The sequence below is a fragment of the Oryzias melastigma genome, linkage group LG21, assembly GCF_002922805.2.
Source record: "Oryzias melastigma strain HK-1 linkage group LG21, ASM292280v2, whole genome shotgun sequence".
Classification (NCBI taxonomy): domain Eukaryota; kingdom Metazoa; phylum Chordata; class Actinopteri; order Beloniformes; family Adrianichthyidae; genus Oryzias; species Oryzias melastigma.
In genome coordinates this window covers 13,554,518-13,574,053 of record NC_050532.1, presented here as the reverse complement: position 1 = coordinate 13,574,053, position 19,536 = coordinate 13,554,518, and the positions used below count along the sequence as shown (strand labels likewise).

Genomic DNA, 19,536 nt, shown 5'->3' with positions numbered 1-19,536 from the left:
TCCAAAAGACTCAGACAACTCCGCTGTTCCAGGGACCGCTACAAGAAATCATTTCTGCCACATGCAATAAGATTGTATAATTCCTCATCGCTCTGTAACAGATAACCCACAAACTGACTTTTTACATGACTCTGTTCATTACTGCCTCAATTTGCACACTCCCTTTGTTATATTCTGCGCATTACAATTTGCACAATTTGCTTTTGTTTTTTATTGTATATTATTTCTTCCTTATTTTTTGTAAATATTGCTTTTTTGTCTGTATATGCCTGATGCTGCAACAGCCTAATTTCCCAACCTGGGATGAATAAAGTATTGCTATTCTATGCTATTCTAAATGAGAGGGGGAAATACTGTCCCCACGTTGCCTTTGTCCACTCACTACCTGGTTCTCATCATGAAAGCTGAGGCTCATCTATCTGTGAAAAGCAGACCATTGTCCCGTTCATTCTACCATGAACGATTCTTTCCAGGCCTCTTAATCTTAACCCCCAGGTTGGGGCCACTTGTCAGTCTTTGGCAGAAAACAGACAGCAGCATTCAGCATATAAGGCTTCGGACCAGAAATCTGTGAAGATCGGCAACGATCTATGAGAAATTATCGGCAGAGAAACAACTGTCCAGATGCATTTGTGAACCCGTTGTCTTGAACTCAATTTGTCAAAGGTTCTTTAGGAAGCTTTGGGGTACATTTGCTGCCTTTTTTTACTTTCCCAATTTCAATGAACCCTCCAAGGTGTGCAGAAGAGATGCAGCAACTATAGACCACCCACCTTGTAGTACTGCACACCTTGACTGGTTGGGTGACAGCCTGTTGTCAAAAACTGACAATGTTTTAGCATTAGCAGTGCAGAGTTTTCTCCAGAGATAGCCCAGTTCACAATAAACTCTTGTCTTTTATTTGAAGATCTACATTTCACTCTGAAGGTGTCTGCTGACACTAACTTCTTGGGTGCATTCAATAATTCAGTCCTGCCTGGATTCATTATATCAGTCTATTATTAGAGGCCACTGAGCCTTCCATTAATACCACAAATGGCTGACATGTTCCTGAGAGCAGACTGCATTGCCACCACACAGAGTACCATACCTACTAATAGACACACACATGCTCGTGTCAAACCTGCCATCATTTTGTCCAGACTGTTTCCTGTGGTCAGCATGGCTCTAACTGATATTTCCTGATTGGAGGCGACACAAACAAACTTTGTTTTCTTTTTTTTTCTTTTGGTTTTAGTCACACCTAAAATATCTAACTTTTAGTGCCCTGCTGAAAGCAGCACTTTGTGCAACATTGGAGGCATGCAAAATAAATGAGACTGTTTTGATGGTGGTTGGATGCTGCCAGCCCACACAAATGCCAGAACTGCTACAACGTTTTAAGAGTGAGATATAGCTGGGAGAAGGTAGAGCTGTTTACCGAGTCTCATTGTCACTTTCTTCCCTCGCATATTATCCTGAATTTAACTCAAACTTTGTGTTTGTTCTCTAGGATCTCAGATGTGGAAGGCTTGAAGGACAGTCAGTCTTTTAGGAGTTTTATCAGTCCCAGCAGCCTCATCCAGAGGAATACCTGTCTCATTGACTTCATGCTGAAGAGCAGCCCTGGACAGATGTTTTCATATCATGCGATAACGATATATATCACGATATAAACCAAATAATAACATTTGTCAAATTTGAGCACTCTGTGGCTCATAAGAGAAATGTGAAAACATCAGGAGGTTGTTTAGAGAAATATTCATTTCCTATCAATCTTTAAACAGATTCCCTCAAGAAACATGGTGCAACTGTTATTTCTTTTTAGAAAACTAAGAATGGCATTTATATTACAAACTAAACCAAAAATCAAAGCAAATATTTCACACTTCAAAAGAGAACATAAATAAAGATAGAACACAAAGCTGCTTGATCAGGTCCATTTAAAAACAAATCATTCTACAAAAATATTCTAATTTTTTCAAGTTCTACAGAAGAAACATAGAACTGAAAAAAACAGAGATGGACATATTTCAAGTGTTGAGTTGCTGTCATTATGCTTTATAGAACTGACAGCTGATGGAGGCCTAATAAGAAGAAAACCGAAACCCAAGGAGGGCCTGAACAAGCTCACCCCGGTGCTTTCCTCCTGAACTTCTCTGCAGAGAGATGCTTGCTAACACAGGACAGTCTGAGAGGTGTATATGATCAGTATGGATTTTGTTCTAGTCTCATCAGGTTTGCTGCAGTGTTTTTTGGACTATCAACAGAAACTACCATTATGCAGTTTTTGGCCAAAATCATAAATCCTATGTTGATTTTTAAGACCTTTTCTGCACCTCAGCGGGGGCTGTTGGCGTGGAGGTTAGCTTCTGCTAATTTCCCAGAATTCCTTTGTTTACACACACTACACTAACACACCAAACTGGAACTCAGGTTTTTAGATTGCTAAGGAGAAGTTTTTTTGAGTTGAATTTGAGCACTCCGGACCAAATGTTGTGTTCTTGTGTTTTGTCTTTCAAAATTGGTTGAGATTTAAAAAATTAAAAATTTAGGAAGTCTATTATATTAGGAAAACTTTGTAAAGCTTGTTTTTTAGTTGTAACTTAATCTTCGACTATGCCACAATGTCATGAATGTAAATGTAAAAATAATTCAAAATGAGGCTTTTTACAGAAAATATCTGGTTAAAAATATTGTGATTAAAAGAATTATTCTAACGCAGCACAAATTGTTTGTGTTTGTGTAACCCAGGTTACTAGACCATGTTGAGAAGAAGATATTTTTTTATCTTGTGGAGGGCCCTTTACATTGTGAATCGCAGAATAATTGCTGCGTAAGAAAACTAAAGTTTATCTCTGAGCCTGTTTTAGAGCAGGGATACCCTGCATGTTTGTTTTTTTGTTTTTGAGCTGGATTAATCTCAGAGGTGACAGGAAAAGAATGTAGTGAGTTGTCCCTGCTGTCTTTCCTGTTTTTTCCTGGAAAAAGAAAGTCATCTCGTTTTGAGATATTACCTCCCAGACAACTGTAGTTTATGTTTGTTTTAAATAGACAAAGGAGTTGGTGAGTGAAATGTGTTAATATTTTCTTTTTATTTTGTTCACTACAAGGTTTAGATTTATATTGAACATTATTTTAATTGTTTTGTCAGGTAATTACAGTATTTTGAGTTGTTTTTATTATTTTGTTGAGCCACTTTGATCTGTGCTAATGAGCCAAAAGGTCTCGTTAGCTAGCTAACCCTCGGGAGGGCTAGCAGCATTTCACTCTGTGCAGTGTGTTAGCATCACCTGTATTTAAGTGCTGTGACTGAAATGTGTATGTGTATATATTTTTATGTATATACAGCATGTGTTTTCTATTGCACTTGTATGACAGGTCAGTCGTTTTCATTTATGTGATTCACCACCATTGTGTGGAGTTCCTGCGCACCGAAGAGGACGGACGCAGACTGATGGCGAACCAACCCAACTGGAGTATAACACAAGCAATGACAGAGCACCGGGGAACCCTGGTTGCTACAGGAAGAAAACTAACTGAAGAAACTGAACGGAGTTCACTCGTGGTAGGACACAGTCTACTCTGTTCCACAGGTGCTGAGTCACAAGGATTCTCCTAAAGAACTTGCTAAGGATGGAGCAGACTCTTTCTGTATTTTTCTTTTTTGGAATATTGTTCTGATCTGAAGAACTTTATGTAACCCAGGTTACTAGACCTTGTTGAAAATAAATTGTTTTTCTTTTTCTTTTTTTTTTTTTTAATCCTGTAGACGGCACATTACACTGAAGGGCAGAACTTCTGCGGAGGGATTCAGGATTTATGTGAAAAGCTGAGTTTCAGCGGAGGGATATGTGATTAGGTCGGCATTAGAGCTGGAGGAATCGACTGGAAAAAAAAGTCCTGGAGCACATCTCTAGATGTGTGCAGAGGATTGTTGCACCTTTCGCTGACTATTCATCCAAGACCAGCATTAGAGACCACTTTATTGAGCTGAACCAGACTGTAATTCTATCCGCTTCTTTCTGAAACAAGAACCATCACACTTAATTAAAGCAGTCAATTATGCAGTAGGTCAAGTTGACTGAAGGAACTAATGGGGCTACAACAGACAGCAGGGAAACACGGAGGATATAGTAAGTATGGCTGATCTCTTCATAAATCCTATCGGGATCTGACAGTAAAGTTAAGCATTACCAGCTTAGTAAGCAAGGTTTCCTGTGGTTAGTATTGTCAAGTTAAAGTTGTCATGATTAATGTTATTGAAGCAGATCGTCCTCGTGTTCTGAGCAGAATGAACGAGATGAAGGCAGACTCTCTGAGAGTGGCTAAATGAAAGTGGTTCAGAAAAATCTTTTTTAATTTTGTTTAAGAAAACAACGCAATTTTTCAGCTTCTGAGCAAACAGACTCAACAAGGCTGGCACTCACCTCGAGCCTGAAATCCTAAATGTTTACATGGCAACTGTTAAAAACTTGATGCAGCTAAATATGTTCAACTTTTGCCTGCAGAGATGAATGGAGCTCCACATGTTTCATGTGTCAAAACATAGAAGACTCCAGAGCTCCATGAACTCGGGCAGATGCTCCTGGAGGACAATTTCTTAAGCAGCACTTTGGAGTTACTGCAGGATGAATTTAATCTCAGCAAATCTCTACAGCAAACAAGAAGGAACTCAAAGCTGATCCTTGCTGCAGTGTCACCTCCACCTTCAGCTCCTCGGTCACACATCCAGAGCATCTCACCACTATGTTCCAGCTCTCCTGTACAACTAAAATGCAACCTGCTCAGTGTTTACTCGGCCTTCGCCCAGCAGTATCGGGTTGGTCCGGCAACGCTGGGATCCCAAAATGTGTCCAGCTGGCTCAGAAAAGGAATGAATGGATGGATCTCTAGATAATCAAGGTTTGTATCTCATCATAACATTACAATGGCATCAGCATATGACTGTTTACACTTAGATCTAAGTTGATCACAATCCGATTTCCAAATTATTTATTTGAATGTTAGACCAGTAAATGTTAATATTGTAGATGTGGCATCTGTAAACTCTGGTGGATTTGGTTAATGTAAAAATCTCATTTAGCTATTGATAAGACTATAATTTAAAATATTTGTTTGCCAGTCTGGACATGGTGACGTGAAAGTTATGCTGAGCCTGCAAACTCTAACAATATTCAATAAAGAATAACACAACCCCACACTCACTCTTCCTCTAATATGAAGTGATGAGCACAAAACACATGAGGCATGGTGACAAACACGCCTCAGTGGTCATTTGAGGGGGCATATGTCATGAATCAGTCCCCTGTCTCCCCTTCTGGCTAACAGCAGGATCCATCACCAGAGTACTAGCACTTCCTGGGTCTCAACACTTCACTTCCCATCAGCCCCTACTGTCACTCCCAGAAGCCCCACGGCTGTTTTCCATCTTCGCACTGAGCTCTGCTTGGTGGGAAGTCTTGTTTGTGCTGCCCTGCCTGCATCACTGAGCGTTCTCATCCTGACCTGATCTTCTGCTTCATCTGCCGCCTGCCCTGACCCTCGTCTGGACCCTGACCCCTCTAGCTGTCCTCTGATCCCCTCATGCTCATGTTTGACCTCTGCATGCCTGACACGGATTTAGCTTTGTGGACTTTTAGCCGTGCTTCACTCCTGTTAGTCCTGCTGGTGTATCTGTGCACTACCTAAAGTGTTTAAGGCGGGGGGTCTATTCCATCAGAATGAAGCTAACCTCAGGCCACATTTTGTACAATTCTGCACTAAGTAGTGTCACTGCTGATCATGTTTACTATTGTTAACATTGAATTTGACAGATAATTCCAATTCAGTTGTCAATGCTTTTCAATTTTCATCAGCATGTGAAATCAAGTCTATTCTTTCAATTCACAAATACAAAGTGTGACTTCAGCACAAGAGAAACTCTGATGCACTACAGTAGTGTCCTGGGAAACTGTTTTTGGGTGTGGCCCTGTTGTTACCTCTAGTCCATTGGCTGTGGGTTTAGCAGCTGCTGTACTGCAACATTTCTCATTGAGAAGGAATGAGTGGGGATGTAAAGATGCAGAGTGAAGAACTATAATACAGGAAGTGAAAAGAGGAGTTGATTCTGCAATCAATCACATATCTCACTGTCACTTGCAAGCACAGCAGCTCTCTGATCAGTGAAAACGTGGGCTGCTGTCTCAGAAAGCATGAGAAAGAAAAACATGGACATGCGTTCCCGAAAAAGAATCAACAAAAAAGGCTGGGACACAGAAGATAGAGCCATCAGAAAGCAGCTGGGATGCATAAGAACTAAATACAAAATAAATCAGTCAAACCAACAGACTTAAAGCAAAACCAAGGACAGCTCATCACAAATAATCGGTTTCCACTTTATAAAAGAGTTGCTTGTGTCATATTTGAGGTATAAGTTTATTTATTCACCTGCATTTAAATTTGAAATAGAGAAAAGGTCATTGTTGATGGAAGTCATGATTTAATGCTCACTAAAGCAAGAGCTGAACTGAAATGATTACAGGAAATATTGGTCTACTTTTCTTTTCCAAACAAGGGATCTTTTCTATGAACAAAACCTTAAAGACTAAAGAAAAATTCACTCAAATAACAAATGTCCTTGAAAATCTTACAAACACACAGTCACCATAATGGTTTGTTTATCAGGCGGAATCCTCCATACAAATTCACACATTTCCAGGAAGCCACCATGAGGGTTTAGTTTGCAAAGACCCCAAGTTTCAGTAGAACAACTACTACAGTTAAGGCAGGTGAAGTGGCAGCATCAGACATGTTTAGTCCATGCAGTTCAATGAAGGGAGCAAAAGGCATCAAATAACATTTCTACAATTACTGAAACATTTCATGAGAGACTAAACACAAATGCTGTGTCTACAGAAAAAAAAACCCCTAAAAAGCTTCAAAGACCCACCAAGCTGAGTAACTGAGCCATGAGAACAAAGATTGGACACTTCAGACTCGATTAAATCAGAGCTGTAGAGACTCTACAGGAGGGAGGTATCAGAAGATCATAAAATGTTTATAAAAAAGACCACGGCTCCCAGTAAGGAGTCAGAAGGTCGTGAAGCTGCGTCGTCATCCATGACTGTTGTCACGGTAGACTGGTAAAAGTTGCAGTAAAGTTGCGGTGAAAATAAAAAGTTACAGAGAGCGGGCTTTGAATTTACTTTAATAGTTGCGATCGCAACATTGCAAAATCCTGGAGGGTCTGATGTTATTTATCAAGGTAAATATGTGCCAATAGATACAAGCTTGAATCACGCACAAGTTGAAATCACACTCATGTAAAAACTGAATGTATATGATCTAACAAATATACGTAGGAGTCTTCATCCTGTTTATAGACCAGCTATGGTTGAATTCAATTCCCAGATCAGAGGGGGGTTGATGTAACAGCTGCTTCCAAAGGTTAACACTTATGCTACTTTGGTTCTGTTACTAAGAACAGAGGTTCTATTGACCATCTGTTTACTAGCAACATTTTAACCCCATCATAGACGGTACAAATATTAACTATTCACTTGTGTTGGCTGGAATTAGCGCTATGCTAACTCCACCGCGTCACCATGTTCAATCTAAATCCTATGATGTTAATAAAAGGTTGAGTGCATAATCACTCAACGTGGCTGATTCTCCAGAATCATTGTTGGTAAGAGTATATTTACTACTGAAAAACAGTGAAGGGAAGTGGCAAAATAGTACAGTATAGTGACTTCTCCCAGCTTGGTGCATCACAGCTGAGAAGCAGTTCAGAAAGAGGCTGCATCATTGTGATCTCTCGTCTTCTGATTGGTTGATTTCTGACGAGAGCGCCCCCCCCCTCCTCCCCACACTCAGACACAAGTTAGTTTTGACACAAATATTGTGTAGGGGACATCCCAAACGTCAGAGAGACCCTGAGACTCCCAAAGTGTTTATGTAAATACTTCTACAGAAGAAAACTGAACCAACAAATAAAGATTTTTTCATAACAGTCATAAAAGTTGCTTTTTCCCCAACAACCTTAAATTAAAACTTGTGAATGTTTTCTTCACATTAGAACACTTTTACACACAAGTTAGGATTTTTATCAAACATTAGATCCACAAGTACAACATTTTCTCACGTGTTCTCCTTTTTCCTGCAACTTCACTTCCTGCAACTTTCATGTGTGTGATTCCAACTTGTGTGTACTGGCACATATTTACCTTGATATTTTGAGAAGGGAGGACATGAAACTCAGAGGTCCCAGCTGGGGTTTGAACAGGGTCTCCATGCTGTGAGGCAAGAGCGCTAACCACTGCGCCACCATGCAGCCCTCGTTGTCAGAAAATGAAATAATGAAATCAGATTGCAAACTGGACATTAGCTTGCTTGTTTTTCTCCATCTGCGGCTGCTTGAAGAAAGCAACAGTGCAATAACAGCCGAGCAGACCTGTCGGGTTCACTGCACCTCAATTAGAGCAGCAGGGCTGTTGCCTCCAGCACTTTTTAGAGTATTTTTCTGAAGAAGTCAAGCAAAAAACATCTGTGCCGAGTCCTGTACTCACTACAAAGTTGAGAAGTGGATTTGAGGATGAATACTTTACATGAATGCATCACAATCATACACACAAGTTTTTCTGTTCTCAGCGCAGCTGACTGTGACCAGACTACAGCCGCTCTCCTCATCACTGTGACAACTGATGAGTCAAACTCTCTAAATGTCTTTTAATCTTTTATAGGACAGAACGCGTCATCACCAGCTGATTCAGGGCGCCAGACACCTGGGGATCCAAAACAGGCTTATGACGCAAAGGTAGCGCATGTAGAGCATCCCTCAGCAAGAAAAAAGAAGTGGAGTCACAGTGGAGATGAGGGTGGTTCAGGAATGACCTGCTCCACGTCCTCAAGAAAATGTTATGAGAAGAATGAAAACAGAGTTGGAAGAGCAGAAGTGTTTGTTCTTTACACTTTTTACACAGAAATATGTGTGATAGGCTATAGCTGAACAAAAACCCCACTTCCTCCAGAAAGTCTGATCTAAAACATAACAGAAGGTTTCATTCATTCATTTTCATTCATTCTGTCCTCATTTTCATTCATTAAGATGTCATGTCACTTTCTCCTACCATTCGTCATGAATTAGACAACTTTAGACTTGAGTTGGACATTCAAAGGTCTGACTCAAGACTTGATAACTCCTGACTTGACTTGGACTTTAGCTCTCTGACATGGAAAAACCCCAAAATCCAAGGATTAAAAGTCAGTTGAGAAAGCCTGCCCCTAAGTCTCCCTGCTTTTGTTTACATCTGAGTGTGGTGTCGGGACGACATCCAATCAAATGAGGGCTACGTTTGATCCGACAATCCAACCAATCAAATTGCAGAAAAACATTGCTCCAGTAAAAGCGCAGCTTCCTGTTTGCCAGTGTTTTATGTTCCGGTATAAAAGTTATGAAGCTGTCAACAAGTTAGCAGAACATGCAGATAAAAGAACCTCGGACAGAAACTCAACAAAAAAAAACTTCATCCAACTCTTGAAGCTTCAAAGTCCAGGAAGTTCAGGCTGCGCTAGCTTATCGGCTAACCGCTAGCTGCAGTTAAATGAATGGGACAGTGAACTCTGCTAGCATCACATTGTGTGGGTAAATCAGTGTAATCACAGAGTGGCCACGGGTGAGTTTGACCTTTCCATATAAAAAGATGCTGAAGTAATTGAAACACAATCAGCAGTTGATAAATATTTTGGGTTCATATGTTTGTAAATGTGACTCTAAAAGAGTCTGTGCATCAGCTACAAACTTAACTGCACATCACTGGTCAGTAGCGAGAGGAATTGTTAACCAGACTTTACCCTGGTTCTCTTCCATCTCCAGCTTACCAGAATTACAAATGTGGTGACCTGAATTTTGTCTTAGAGAAATCTTCTTGGATTTTTGAAGTGGGGATGCTTGAGCTCAGTGGCAATTTAGCTACTGCGCAAAATACATAGTAGCTAAAATACAGTTCCTAAAAGCACACATGATCTGTGGAATTAATATCACTCTGTTTTTAAAATGACTTGAAAGGACTTGAAACATTAATAGTAGGACTTGTGACGCGACCTAGATTTGTTGGTCTTGACATGTGATTCGACTTGAGACTTGTTGGTCTCGACTTGTAATTTGACTTGGGACTTGTCTCGGACTTGAGGACAAAGACTTGAGACTTACTTGAGACTTGCAAAGAATGACTTGGTTCCACCTCTGGTCAAAACACAGACAAACTGATAGCTAAACTTTATACAATCTAATGAATGAATTCCTGAGAGCTGAGCTTCACTGTGTAAACAGTTTTCATGTGACTCAGACTTTTTCAAGCCCCTTCAAACATTTAGCTGAAATGCTTCCTTATGTTCAACAACCTGACAATCTAAACCTCAACTTTTCAGCATCTCACTACTGGAGAACATTTGTGCTGTTCCGGCTGTTCCTCCGCGGATCACTGCCAGAGCCACACTGTTTTCTTCTGCTGGGTTCTAACTGGTTTGGTTTTTTTTTCAAAATGTTATAACCAAAATGATTTTTAAAATAACTTTTTCAACATCATTCATGAGGTCATTCCAGCTTTTTAGCTTTGGTTGAACATGGATGATCTGCTGTTTCCCAGCTCCTTTCTCTTACACGGCACTGTGGGATTACTTAAACTGTTTCACTTTGTGCTAATCAACTTTATTAACTTCACTTCAGCAGTTTTTAGTTACATCTCATTTTGCATCCTCAGTGTAATAGGTCTTTGTTTGCCGTTTCCCACTGTAGCCTGGACATTTAAGCATTGTTAGAGTTGTTGATTTTTCTGGCTTCTGTTTGTCCTCTAAGCTTCATTTACTTATTTATGGATTCATTAGTATTTGTAAGCGATGAATCAATTACTATAGCTACAATAAAACCAGATCGATCTGTCTGAGGCAAAAATTTTGGCACAGCCAAAATGTAAATACCTGAAGTTTGGCAGGTTGCTGCATCGCATCTGACAATCAGGAACTCAGCTTTGGACATATGAAGCTTTCAGTGACTCAATCAGCGGGTAGAATATTAATCCAAAGCGAGTGTTTATCTCCAGAACTTTGATCTTTTTCCTTAACCCGTTTGAGCTGCAGGTTCTCAGAGCTCATCCAGCTACTTTGGGGTGAAGTCGGGATACACTCTGGACAGATCGGCGGCTTTCACTCCCGCGGTGGAGCTCACTCCCTCGATATGCCGGCAGAGAGAGAGAGATGCTGCAGGTGGAGCCAGCTCGGGCCTCATCGAGACATTAAGAAAAAAGAAAAATGTCTCCTAATTTGACTTCCCCCTGGGATTAATACGAAACTTTGAGCCTTCAAGTTCAGCCACAGAGACACAGAAACACCGCAGAACCGGCTGTCATACAGACTCAGCCCCCTGTACCGGGAAAATCTTTTAATAATATTCATAATCAAAAATGGAGACATGATTGCTGATGTTCTTGTTGAACTCTTCACAATAAATAAACCTTATTCCTCATCATCATAGGGGCCTTCTATTCATTCTAAGTGAGATATCTACAGACAGAGCTGGTAGCTCCTCCCACATGCGGCCGCGGCGTCAGGGACACATTTTTTGACATGTGGCAAGCAGCGAATTCCCCACGTGGCGAAAGAGGGGCGGGGCACACGAATTTGTCATGAGAGTTGTGTTTGGTGTGAAAGCACCTTTGCACCCTGGTTTTGTCCTCACTACTAGTTGGCCGTTCATTCATTTTTGGAACGTTCATGTTAAATTTATCATGGGTTTTCTGCTCTTTCTGTGCAGCTCCTGTTCCAACCCCTCTGTCCCCACTGTGAAGCAGCAGCTTTCCAGCCTGCCAGTGAAAGTCTCATTATTCTGAAGCAGTCTCTGTGTGGATCAGAACATGTGAACCTGCAGCTCTAGCCAACTCTGGCTTTTTTTCTCCCACTTCTTGCCCTAAAAACTTAAACCAGGACAACAGCTCGTTTAATGAGTTCAAAGTGGATGCCGTCAAGTCGGCGGTCTGCACTTCTGTGAGGGCAGCCTCCCAGCAAACTGGACTTGTTTCTGTGGTTACACAATGCAACAGAACTCTTTGAGATTAGTGTCAAATGAGTCTGTATTTTCAAAGAGCTTTTTGCAGGGCTGTGGTGTGTCTTCTCACTGACAAGAAACTTAAAGGGGCCCGACTATGATTTTCTTAAGGCTTTCACAGTGAACTGTATCCATAAATATGATCATATATTACCTTAGGAACATTAAAAAACAAATTATTTATGAAATATTAGTTATTTTCCTGTGTTTTGTCTTACGCAGAAGAAAAATGACTCGAGTCCTGAGGCTCCGCCTGGTGCTGCTCGTTTCAGGACCTCATCCTTTTGGCAGCGCATCTGTATTTCTCCCACGAAAACAAACAATATCCAAACCTCTTCAAGGATGGATGCACATTCCATAGATCTGCCTTTAGTAGGTCCAGCCATCGCTACACTGGTTCACAACACAAATACACAATGTGTCTGCATCACTGTGTCCAATGGGGGGTGGGAGGTTGGGTGGCGGGGGGGTGGTCCTACGGTATTCTGCATCTGAAATGAAAGTGTTTTGCTGATCTGTTGGGTGTTGGTGTTAGACTGGGGCGGAGCTATGAGAGCAGACTCTTCCTGGAAGGGGCGGTCTCACTCTGTGACATCAGCTCTTGAGGACCCGCTCGTTTTCATGAGTATGGGAGGGGCTGCTGTCGAGAGCACGGGTTTTTGGAGGATTACTCAGAAATGCATGAACGGATCAAAATACCGCTTTGGTGTTCTTTATGGAGAGGAATGAACAGTATAATCCACTTTAGGGCTGCCACTATCAGTCAATTAGTCCATTTTTTCACGACTAAATCGACTATTAAAATGGTTAACAACTAATCTGCTAGTTGAAGCGTCGTTTTGTTTCTTTTTTCCTTGTTTTTATCTCAAAACTACGGTTCGCACTTCCTAATGTCGGGTCTGCCATTCTCTTTGACATGTGCAGTGGTGCTAATCCGTCAGTAGTGATGTCACAGGAAGTTCTGGGTAGACTGGGGTATCATAACAACATGCTATTGGACCTTGAAAATGTAGGAAACAAGAAAAAAGGAAAAAGTGTCCAATGCAATGTCTGCAAGGCAGAACTTGTGTTCCATGGCAGCGCTGCAGTTTTGCATGAAGATCTGAAGAGAAAGCACGTTGTGACTGAGTTTGATCACACTGAACAGAGAGCTTCGACTAGGAAATCTAAGCTAACATCGGCGCTAACACAGCAAGTCCTCCCGCGGCAGTTTCACGGGTTCAAATAGATGGTGTGCGGCTGCATGGAGGTAAACCTGAAGATCTGCAGCAGATCGGTGTCTACAATACCTCTGTCTGCACAGTGATCGTTTCAAAATCAGTGCTCTTTGAACCAAACGCCACGAGGGCGGCACGCATTTCGAGTTCACACTGGAAATGAACCGCTCAGGCAAGACTTCGTTCATTTTCCTCACCACGATCATGTTGTTTGCTTCAAAGAAAGCGCATTTTGAAACATTCACCGCGCAGACAGAGAGGCTGTGTCGGTCCAGATCTGCTGCAGTTATGGGGCGCTGTGTAAATGGTCTACGGTCCCAGATGAGAACTAGTGAGCCTAAAAGTCCAGAGCAAAGTTGACAAGTGTAGCATTAAATTAGTTGCATTAAGCATACAAATAAATTTAACCAAAATCACAAAAATGGCAACAAACAGAATAGCAACCACAACATTAAAGAAGTAGCACAGATTAATGGGCGGTCCACCAAACTGAAAATATGATGTAATTTCAGTCTGCGCCTGTGCAGCAGGTGTAGGTAGTGAAGGAGTAAAAGAACTGTAGTACACTCTAACATCCCCTGCTTTTCTCACTTTTAAAAATATACATTTTCCCACTTTCTTAAGATGCAATGTCTCAAAGCTCTTTGTTTATTTGGACATCCTCAGGTTTTTTATGTATATCTTGAGTTCAAAGATGTTATTAGTGTTTTGCTTTAATAAATGGGCCTCAGTAAGTAAATATTTTGAGTGTGTTTATATGTCTATAGCTTTTGAAATACTTTATACATGTTTTATTAAACACATGTTTTAAAGCTTTAAAAAATAATTTGTGGCTTTTATTACGTTTTATTGTAGTTGATTCAGATTGCCTCTTTTGATTTAAGTCTTAGAATGAATGAAGAAGAAAAGCTGCAGGATTCATTAAAGGCTTAATTAACTATTGTCTTTATTTTAGTTAGCATATAGCTCAAACACCTCAAGTTTAAAGCTAGTGATGGTCAAGATGTGTTTTACATCCAGTCGACGGGCGACCTGATTAGTCGACTAATCAAAAAAATAATCAGAGATTAGTCGTGTCAGGAGGCTGCCCTCCGTCTCCCCTCTGGCCACCTGTGCACACAGTCTCCTGAGTATTAGAAACTTCCTGCTCTCTTCACACTGCATTTCCCATCAGCCCCTGCGGCTCCTCCCAGAAGCTCCTCAGCTGCTTCTCATCTCCAAATACCCTCAGAGCACCAAGGCCAGCTCAGAGTGAAGTGAGCGTCTCTCTATTCTGCCCTTATTGTTGCCGACCTGTTTTTGAACTCTACACCTTCTTGTCAGCCGCCTGCCTCGACTCCTGCCTGCCCCTGACCTCCGTCTGCCCCTGACCTCCGTCTGCCTCTCCTCATACAACGCCAAGTCATGCCCGACCTTCGCCTGACTCCGACCATCGTCTGCGTCTCTGATATCTCCATGCTGTGTCTGACCAGCGTCTGCCCCTAAGCTCTTTAATAAAAACTGCACATGAAACCGCCTCTCACTCAGTGTTACAAGTCGACTATTAAAAATAATTGTTTGTGGCAGACCTGATACACTTAAAAGCTCAAATGTTTTTTCATAGTCTGTCATTTAAGTGAAGCTGTGATGACAAGTGGGCAATATCTACCCACCTGTTCATGAAGATGACATAAGCTGAAAACATAGTCTGCACATACAACTAAAGGAGGACACCAAACTTTTGAATGTTTTTCAACCTGCCAGTTTCTGGGTGAACAAGTTGCTGAAGATCATGTTCTAAAACCAAAGGGTTCAAACTTATACACTTTGAATTCAAAGCTGCTTCCTCTTAGAGTTTCTAGTCCACGAGAAATATTTTTCCTTGGAAAAGAAGCGATGATATTTCAAAATAATCCAAAGCATCACAGAGTCACACATAGTTGAGCAAATGTGGGAATAATATCAATAACTTTCTAATGCAAAAAATATTCTTAATGTTTTCACTTCATCTTTTGTTAAACTAGTTAAAGTTAAAGTTTTTTTAAATGCAGAAAAATCATTTGTCTTGTCCTACAACTGTTACCTTCTGCATCCATTCATTCATTCTGAACTTGCTGAATTCCTTTTCTGGTAAAAGTGTTGCTGGAGCTTATCCCAGCTATTGCTGCCTGAAGGTGGGGTACACCCTGGACAGGATCAATGATGATGCCGGGTGATATTATAAACATTTCCTCCCATTCCCTTTCAAGCAGCATAGTGACTATCTTCATAGTGCGAAGCTTCACTGAGTCATGTTCTATATCGAACAACAGAACCTTCACCTTTCAGCTTATGCCTTTCAGGGTCGCCACAGCGTAACATCACCCACTGTTTCGCATCAGTGATTTGGCAGAGTTTTTACGCCGGATGCCCTTCCTGACACAACCCCGTTGAAGGGCACTGGGACCCCGGGGATTGAACCCAGGTCTAAACCCTATATTTACCCCACTGAGCCATCCAGCTGCTGTCATATAGTACATTAGAACAGAGATGTTTATTTACGAGTTTGAATAACAACATAATGAATTACTTGGTGAACATATGAGTTTTTTTTAACCAATTTTATGACCAATTGTCCTTAGTTTGATAAGTCTTTTTAGGAATAAAATCCTGTGGTCTTGTTTATGAATTATTCTTGATTGATTGCTTGAAATAAACCATTTCCAAATCCAAATCAAAATATGAGGAATGTCTTTGGATTGTAGGAGGAAGCTGGAGTTTTTGCAGAAATGAACAGGGAGAACATGCAAACACCACACAGAAAGAACCCAGCCGAGTGCTAACCACTGCACCACTGCCCGCCTCTTACCGTTCTCTGAACTGAAGACTACCCCCAACTCATTAAACATCCCAAATCCACTGTCTGTGCATACAGAGCGAGATGGGGGACCTATTAAACTTTCATTGTTCCATGATTTTATAAAGAAATGGAAGCTTCTGTATCTTTTTTAAGATGCTGTAAAGATGCACAGCAGACAGACGTGACGAGCCCTGTCAAGCTCAGCACAGCATCCGTTTCTTTCACTGAACTGGGCTGCAGAACTGAAGGAATACTGTTGTCTCATTCAACTTTTGCAAGAATGAAAACATGAATATAAAAACTGGTTGCTTTCAAAACACCAGAAAAACAAAATCTTTTGATTAAAAAAAAAACAACTCGGGGATTAAAAACTTTCAGTGCAGCAAAAAAAAACAAATAAACAAAAATAAAAGGTTCTCTGCACTAACCCAACACGACCTCTCTCTGATTTGGTTCAAACACCCACTCCAATGAAAATGGTGTTTTAAGCATGTTCTTGTAGCATTTGCTCATGCAGGAGCAAACAAACAAGTGCTGTTTAAAAAAGCTGTGAGTTGTTTTGTAGAAACTACAATCAGTAAGCTAAAGCTCCATGCTCCGCTCTCATCTGAAGCTTTGGATACTTCCAAAATTGCTCACTATTTTTGTAACACTACTTGGGGTTGTGAGGGGCTGTAAGCTAGCAGGGAAAATACATGTGGTATGATGAGAACTCCCCTTGCCCACAATTCAGAAGAGGATTTTCTGATGAACTCCTGCTGCTCTGCAGAAACTACACCCCAGAAAACAACACGTCTTTAGATTTTGGCTAAAAGGCATTATCATAATTAAAAGAGTACTTGGAACAATTTCACAACAAATCAAAGGATGATTGGAGCTGGACTCTGAAGTGGTTCTCTCGGCATTGTCGGGATTTATCCCAGGGACATGCAACCTTTAACAGTAAAAGAGCCATCTGGACTTGTTTTCTACTGATCAAAACCTAAAAGGAGCCGCATGTCTATAGTCTTTCTTTAGCCTTTAAGAAATTTGGATTTACATTCATGAACTTCTTTTTTTAATAAATATTAATTGGGTCTATTTTTTTGCATGAACAAAAGTATAAATACAAAAAGAACTTAGCATCTCTCAAAATAACTTACTTTCAAAATAAAAGACCCTCTGTATCAAACAGGATCGTCTCAGTGTATCTCTGGACAGCTAGTAACCAATATTGGGCAGCATAAGATAATATGTGCTTTAACTCATGAAAGTTCATATTTTTTTACCAAAGTTTTCTTTTCATATAAATCTGTTCATTCTGGAGGTAGAGTTGAACAAACAAGACGTCTTCAGGTCAACAGGATGTAAAAACCTACAGAGTTTATCATCTATGTGAACCTCAGACATCAGTTTATACATTTAACTCATCTAAATTAAATAAATGATAATTAAGTAATCCTTACTTTAAAAATGCAATTCTATTTTTTTTTTGTTTGTTCTTTTCCTCTCTTTGTCCTCAGTAGTCTTACACTGCTGGGTTTTGTTATTTTAGTTTGGATCTTGGTAGTCTTAGTTTACAGGCTTTGTTTATTTGTTTTCTTTAGGTAGTTTTGGTTAGACAGACATTATCAGGAGCTGCTGACTCTGACGGTCGACATGTCTGGATCAGCAGTCTCCATGATTTATTTTATGTTTGGAGCCACTATGGAGAGATAAAAGAGACACACGTGGATCTGGAGCTGCAGGTTCAGACTCCTGGTTTAGATGGATGCTGTCCATCCTAAAGCCCTGAATGACTGCAGCCTCTGAAGTTCTCCAACATTCAGTCATGTCCTTGCTGGACGAACGTTTCATGAGGTATTGATATTTTAGGCACAGTATCTATCTATTATGAGAAAGAGGTTTGAATTCCTTTGACTTTAGATGATTGAAAACACTGGGATTTGTCTGACTCTGTAAGAAGAGCACAGAGTAGAGAATCTCCAAATCACTGATCTGTGGTGAAGAAGGAGCAGCATGGTGGGATCTCTGTTTCACTCAAAGCCAACAGGTCAGATGCAAGAACATCTGAAGGTCTTGAGCAGAAGCTGCTTTTCTGCTCTGCTCCCTTTCAGGAGGTTTCCCGGGCTGGCCTCAGTCTGGATGCGCTGTTAAATCCTTACTCCTCTGCTCCTCAATGCGCTTGTTCCGACAGGAACCTCTCCGCTGACACCGGCTGCCTCCTCATCCTCGTCTGACCAGTAAATTGGTGCTGATGAAGATGAGGAGGGACGGCATCTGCAGCGGCTGGCCTGCTGTGGCGGCAGAGCCGGTACCCACCTCCTCCTGCGGCGCCTGGTTCGGCCTCTGGTTCGGCGGCTCCTTGGTGGCTGTCATCGTAAACTCCGGGCTGGCAGAGGCGCGAAAAAGCCAACAGATCCTCGTCTGTTTCCGCGAAGGAAGTCAGAAAACGCTCGGATGCGTCACGACGGAGCGTCTGCGAGGTGCTGGTCCGCGTGTGCACGCCGCGCGTTCACACCACCGCCGCAGAGGAAACCTCCAGGAGCTTCAGACATGGAGCAGAGCCGTCCTCATCCCGGAGCGGCGCCCCGCTCTCCCGCTGCTGCCCGCTGCTGCCCTCCGCCTCCAGCGCGCGCGGATGCTGCTCTGTGGAGGACGGGGCGGGGGTGAGGGGGCTCGTGACGCTTCCCTGAGAGGGAGGGTGGGGGCTAATTTTGCTGGAGTCCCGGTAGAAAATGGAGACGTGAAGAGTGAATCGTCAGTGTCCCAGCAGCATGCGTGTCTCGAGCTCACACACACCTGGTGCGCGCGCGCGCCGTCGTTCATCGGCTGAATGCTGCAGGCGGAGACTGCGGGGTGCAGGTCGGTGTGGAAGCAGATTCTGAGCAGAAAACTGAGCCGCTGAAGCCCAGACGACAGATCAGGGCTTCAGCTGAAGCGTCACTCCGCGGATGAAGCTCGTTTCTATGGGCTAATAATTGATGGTATTAGTTATTAATTAATTCTAAATTAATTTAATCTTGACGGCTTCTATAAGACATTAAGATTCAAAACCGCAGCTGAACGGATTCACCACGCAGCTGCATGTCCACACATTCATCAAGTTTTACCCTACCGCAAAATAAATCTGCCAAAAAACTAAGCTTGCAAATGTGTAAAAGAGAATCTGCATGCACTTAAAATGATTTGTGAAATAATTTCTATTTATTTTTTATCATTTTTTTGCAGATGGAAGCAAGAAAATGCGTGTGAGCTCCTGAAGTTGGTTGCCAATTGTGCCTTTGTCTTTTTAGGTCTTCATGATTGGAAGGTCACTGGATGTAAAGATTCTTTGAGAATTGGTAAAAAAACCGATTCAAACTCATCAACATATTCATCAATGCAGAAATTTTAAAAATCAGTGCGTCTCGGCCTGTGCCTACATTTATAAAGTTGCAGAGCAGATGACATTTCTCCAT

At 41.5% G+C, this 19,536-nt stretch overlaps 1 protein-coding gene across 3 annotated transcripts in view; it reads right to left on the bottom strand.

Moving 5' to 3' along the window:
• LOC112137941 (inactive dipeptidyl peptidase 10) overlaps window positions 1-19,536 on the bottom strand; it is a 146,577-nt gene that overhangs the window by 57,464 nt on the left and 69,577 nt on the right. The window contains exon 1 of one of the 3 annotated variants that reach the window (XM_024260458.2): window positions 18,398-18,900. The exons of the other annotated variants lie outside the window; for them this stretch is intronic. Within the exon in view, the coding sequence (XP_024116226.1) occupies window positions 18,398-18,454 (57 nt within the window). The 5' untranslated portion in view covers window positions 18,455-18,900. Of the gene's footprint in view, window positions 1-18,397; window positions 18,901-19,536 lie in introns of those variants that run through there. 3 annotated transcript variants of the gene reach the window in all.